Genomic DNA, 6,024 nt, shown 5'->3' with positions numbered 1-6,024 from the left:
ATGTATAATTACATAAATGTAATTATAATGCATAGTCTAGGGAGGGCGCGCACTCTCTAACCCTACCTAATCTACGCCGAACACCAATTCCTAACCCTAACCTAAGCACTAACTACAAACCGACTCCCGCTTCACTTATATAACATGCGAGTGATAGCTACCAAACAATACTTACGGTGTATAACACATAGAAACTGTATTGCAGGGGCGTCAGACTAAAGGTCCAAAAATCATTAATCAAAGGGTAAAATAGCATTTGTAAGCCCGTCTGATTAAAAACATGTCTGCGGGGGAGACCCCCAGAACCCCCTTCACACTTCCTACCTCCGGCACTGGTGCCGTGCGCCTGCGCATGCTACATGAAACAGCACGCATGCGCCAACAACTGCTCGGCAAATTAGCGCATACGAACAGCAGTGTCGTGCTCAGACGCATATGCCACGTCGATTGGACAAACTATCGACAGTCTTGGCTATAATGATAATTACCGGTTACTTATTAAACATACACAAGTGCCAGTTACATTCTAGATTCGTCAACATTGCATAATCAATGGACCTATTATGCCTTTCCAGTTATTGTAAAACTAATTTAATACTATAGTTAATACTGAACTACTAATAAGAAAAAAAAATATTAGGCCCTACTAGATACGCTATTACTATATTTAATATGGACGTGGAATATTCGTCGAGCATCGCGAACCTGTTCGTCATGCGCTATTCGTCCGAGCGTGGCTGCGCATGCGCTGTTCATCTTGTATTACAAAATGCTAAATATAATGCTAGTCTAGGAGTCGCGCCTACTCTCCAAACCTAACTCTAAAATATCTAACCACAATGTAAAACCTACCACTAATTATTTAACGCTTACCTAACTCTCAGTACTAAACGCGACAATTCTAAACCTTAACCACTATTATAACGACTCGGTTTTGCTTTAAAAGGCGAATGATAGCTACCCACAAAACTATCATATGGTAGTATAACCACATACGCAACGCATGTATCTAGGGGCGTCACAGCCCGTTAGGTGCGAGCAAAACGCAAGGCAAAAAGCCTAAAGGCCAAAATATACCCTAATATAACTATAATATAATAAAAATTTAAAGCGTCTAGATTTTAGAAATTGGCTGGAAAACCCCCCAGACCCCCCTTCACACTTCCTATCTCCGGCACTAGAGGCCGTGCGCCTGCGGCACGCAACATCAACAACTGCTCGGACGAATAGCGCATACAAACAGGTGTCCGATGCTCGGACGAATAGCGCATACAAACAGGTGTCCGATGCTCGGACGAATATCCACGTCGATTTAGTATTACTAATACTGTAATAGTAATACTACTAGTAGTAGTACTACTACTACTAGTAATACTAATACTAGTAATAGTAATGCTAATAGTATTAGTAATAATCTAATACAGTAATAGTAATAATAATTTAATATTAATAGTATTAGTAATAATACTAAATTTACTAATAGTAATACTAATAGTAATAATAGTAATACTATTACTAATAACTAATAATAATATTGAATGAACGTGAAGTTGAACTACCGAAGTCTCACACTAGAATTAGTATATATCTTACACTTGTACAGTTGTAGTAACTTTAAACTTTGCGATATTCATATAGTTAGAAACTTCGAAATATGGTTGCTCGTGTTTTAGAATGTTTTAGTGCACTTTGTAGTTGTTGTTTTCCTCGCATCCTTCGTTTACCTTCTTCGTCAACCATCTTTTCCTTGCGTTGAGAAGAGCCCCGTATTTAGACTTAGGAATAGTCTATGGAATAATCAAAATAATCTAACATATGGGACATTTTTACTAAATATAAAATAGGTTTCTAATGACTACTACCTAACATATGCTATTAATGTAAACATTTTGTGTCTAGTTAATTTTTATGATTATTTCATTTAAATGTTACTTAATAATTTTCGCTACTGAATGATGTTCTAGAAATATTTGACCCTAGTAGTGAGCGAAGCAGAGTGAAAATTTTCTGTCTTTACGTGCCCTTGGCCTTGGTCTTGTGTGTTTCCTCCAACAGTCTGTGTCTCGACCGAAGTAACAGCAAATATGTTTTCCAGAATTTCAGTGCAGGCACTGAGAACTTTCAGTTCAACGTCTCAAAGGTAAGGGTTTTGTAGTAAAGTAATAAGTAAAGCCCGGCACGTACGTAAAATTGGAATTCTAGACAGATTCAGTAATCAATGACAATGGGCCATCCCTCAGATTCCCTGCAGTGCCACTGGCACTGGCAGAAGAATGGCGACAGATTGAGATTATAAATTTTTTTAGAGCAGAATTTATTGGTCTAGCCTTTGTGACCAGCCGTGGATTAATTAATTGGTAACAAAATCGTATTTACAACGTTATCCTCTTTTATATTTATATGTAATATTTTGTATTAAAGGCATAATTCGACCATCGATTATGCAAAGTTGACGAATGCTACAGTAACTGGCACCTTGTGTAGTTTAACCTCGGGAGATTAAAATACTTCATAGGTGTTGAGTTTGACCAGGGCGACGGGTACATAAAGGTCAGTCAAAAGCGGTACCTAAACAAAGTACTAGAGAGATTTGATATGTTGAACTGCAAGCCACGCAGTACACCTGCAGAGCAGAAGCTAGAGAGTGACGAGGACGAGGAGGAGGTAGATTCCAAGTCCTATCGGGAAATCATAGGTAGCCTAGTGTATGCGACGGTCCTTACCAGACCTGATATTTGCTGGATTGTGACAAAGTTGTCGCAGTTTCTGTCCAAGCCACGCAGAAGTCACTGGACTGCAGCAAAGCATGTCCTGCGGTACCTGAAAGGTACATTAGATTACGAGTTGTGCTACAAGAAGTGCCCCAAATTGTGCCTGAAAGGTTTCAGTGATGCCGACTGGGGAAACGGAGAGGACAGAAGGAGTGTTACAGGCTATTGTTTCAGCATGGACCCTAAGGGGCCATTGATTTCGTGGAAGAGTCGGAAACAACCGACTGTTGCGCTCTCGACCTGTGAGGCCGAGTACATGGCTCTAGCAGCCAGCGTGCAAGAGGCACTGTACCTCAGGCAGTTGATCCAGAGCGTAGCTCCGGACATCCCGTGCGAGAAGGTCCTGATAAACGAGGACAACCAGGGGACCTCTCACTGCGTAGCCTCAGCGCGGCACTTCAGAAAAGTAAGGGCTGGGAGATATTTTTAAGGGCTAGTAGATTTTACAGGTCACTAGCCCTGCTGGCTAGTGAACATTTTAGGTTAGTTTCAAGCCCTGAAAAGCATAACATATATATCTTTTTCAACACTCACCGCTAGCCGATCCTTTGCGTGGGCATATCTAAACCTTTGTATGTAGTAGAAAACAAGCCAGGCGAGTGAAATGATCATAAGCACAATGAAAGAGATAGAGACAAACAGCACTGAGGTCTTGTTGATTGCCGAGTGCATGGGTGCACGCTTGCCAGGATACAGGTACAACATCACCCGAGTCCCATTGTCAATCAGATTTGCGATGTCTCTCCCTAGCTCCTGTGATATCAGTGCAGCGACAACTTGTTTGTCTGAAATCATGTGACGTAAGACATTTGCTACAGTTTCATTCGATGACACTTTACATATACTTAGCAGTGCAACAGTGTGAGACAAAGCACCCATAACCTATAGTTAAATGAAGAGCCCATAAACTAGTATTATTATTATTAAATCTTTATTGCATATAATTCAAACACAAATATCAGAATATGAAAACAGTCTTTTTCAGAGAAAAATATCTGATGGATGCAATAATAAAATTTCCAAGTAATACAACACAATACAACCCAACGATAAAAACATAATACAATAATGACATTACTTTCTGTATAAGTAAATTGATTAAGGTATAATATAAAACCATCTCTACACACATACGGACTAACACGCATGCGCCTACTCTCATACAAATCCACACCCATACTCCTAGGTACAATAATGTAACACAACAAGAGTAGGTTACTTAGAGTTAGAGGTAGTAGTATAAGTTACTATAGTTCATAGGCTTTCGATAGAATACCATCACTGGTGGGAATGAGATTTAGAACTACAGCCTCTTCCTACGGTTGTGTACTACTTACAGTTGTGTGTCATTGTCTTCATCGCGTCCCTGCCGCCGTCGTCGTTGTACACGAGCACAGCGCTGGCGTTGCTCCGCACAGCAGCATTGCGGATCTTCTCGCTGAAGTTGCAGATGCCACGCTGTATGAGTGCGATCCAGGGCTCGCTCCTCGCAATGCTTGGCTGCAGCGGATCACACGCGTCCGTTCTGTTGCTGACCGTCAGCGCATGCACGCCGATTCCGCTCACAGCGCTAACCTTGTTCTCACCATAATAACCGTCTCTGTCGCTCTTGTACGACACCAGGTGACCCGTCTGCGGGTCTATGTAGGTGACGTTTAACACTACTCGGACAGTGTAGCCTTCCAGGGGGTAATCTAAATCGGTTTCGCAGAGCACACAGTGTAGGATCTTCAGTAATGCGTTCAAGTACAGGAACATGAAAATGTGTTTCCAGAAGAACGAATGCATGTTGGCTGGCACCTACACTGCTGTCATTTTAACAGCTACTAGTCAGGTAGACTTCTGTCCATACTTGTTATCAGAAATCACTGGAACATCTTGGGATATTGTTACTTATTGCATCCAAATCTAAAACAGAACCAAAACACAACAAACAAATTATAAAGGATGACCAACGTTAAAAAATTGCACTATTACACTTCTCGAGTGAATGGTAGTAAACTACAGAAGAGCTCATTTCAAATAAAAAAAAGTCTTGGCACTTAGTTTGTGCAATACCCTACACATACTATCAGGAGTAAGATAATATAGAATCTATATTATCTAGAATCTATATTATCTAGAATCTATATTATCTAGAATCTATATTATCTAGAATCTATATTATCTAGAATCTATATTATCTTACTCATGATACTATCTATTTCTGCACATAACTCATGATACATCACACATGAGCATCACACAAAGATTTGAACATGGAGACCTTTCAGTTTCAGCATAATAAGGAACCTAAACAGTACTGATGCATGTGACCGGGTTTAACTCTTGTACAAACAGACTTACAGCAATATACACAAGGGCACAGTGAACAAAATACACGGGGGTTCGGGGCGATTTAGCCCCGGAAATGCCAAAAAGAGCCCCGGAAATGCCAAAAAGAGACCCCGTAAATTTGCATAGAGTTCAATGCAAACCAAATTTTAGAGTGCTATTTTCATGCACGCGAGCTTGAAAAGTAGCCCCCGAAAAATAAATTATATTTTTTCCCTGCAAGGGCACTTCTCTGCCAATCACACCAGCCCATACACTGATATGCCCTCTGAGGCTCTCTGAGATGCACATTGCTTTACATGGACCATCATAACATTTTAAAACAAATCACACCGGTGGACTGGTGCTGACACTCTAGTCCATGCAACGGTACAGATATGTCGATTAATTCGATTATGTTTATAGATATCAAACAAAACTTATATATATTGTGTTAGTATGATAATAGCAGGAGCAGGAGCTAATAATGACAAAGGAGTAAGACAGCGATTTGGTACTGATTTCACTACATTTTTATCGTACGAGTTCATTATTGTCATTATTAGCTCCTGATAATAGTACTATGATTATCTCTCGATATTAGGTATAAATATTTCTGATTTGTTTTGATATGCTGATCAAAATATTCATAACAAACCGCACCGGCGGTGTTTACAAACAGTGACTCGGTTCTAGTACTGTTGTAAAACTGTTTAATAAATTGAATAAGATATACTGAATATAATATACATTATATCAGGAGTGTATCAAAAGGAGTAAGACAGACTAAAACCGGCAAAATTCAACATTTAGTAGCCTTAGTCTACCTATGATTTATTGTGTTTACCTCGATAAACTTGAGCTCAAGTATTGCCTTAATCATTAAACTTTATCCGTGTCTAATCGTTGGTCTCATAAAAATGACAAATCGGGAGATATC

General features: G+C 39.8%; 2 protein-coding genes across 2 annotated transcripts in view; one reads left to right on the top strand and one right to left on the bottom strand.

Moving 5' to 3' along the window:
• Positions 1-4,679, bottom strand: part of LOC106809633 (RING finger protein 150-like) — a gene marked incomplete in the record, with an annotated part of 22,998 nt that extends 18,319 nt beyond the window's left edge. Inside the window, 2 exon segments of the mRNA XM_014812796.1 lie at positions 3,306-3,556; positions 4,109-4,679. Coding sequence (XP_014668282.1) covers positions 3,306-3,556; positions 4,109-4,559 — 702 coding nt within the window.
• LOC106809634 (malate dehydrogenase, mitochondrial-like) overlaps positions 1,986-6,024 on the top strand; it is a 20,968-nt gene continuing 16,929 nt past the window's right edge. The window contains exon 1 of the mRNA XM_014812797.1: positions 1,986-2,140. Within this exon, the coding sequence (XP_014668283.1) occupies positions 2,085-2,140 (56 nt within the window). The 5' untranslated portion in view covers positions 1,986-2,084. The remainder of the gene's footprint in view (positions 2,141-6,024) is intronic.

The sequence above is a fragment of the Priapulus caudatus genome, unplaced genomic scaffold (genome assembly GCF_000485595.1).
Source record: "Priapulus caudatus unplaced genomic scaffold, Priapulus_caudatus-5.0.1 Scaffold370, whole genome shotgun sequence".
Lineage (NCBI taxonomy): Eukaryota > Metazoa > Priapulida > Priapulimorpha > Priapulimorphida > Priapulidae > Priapulus > Priapulus caudatus.
The sequence above is the reverse complement of the archived record's forward strand: the minus strand, read 5'-3'. Positions and strand labels throughout refer to the sequence as shown.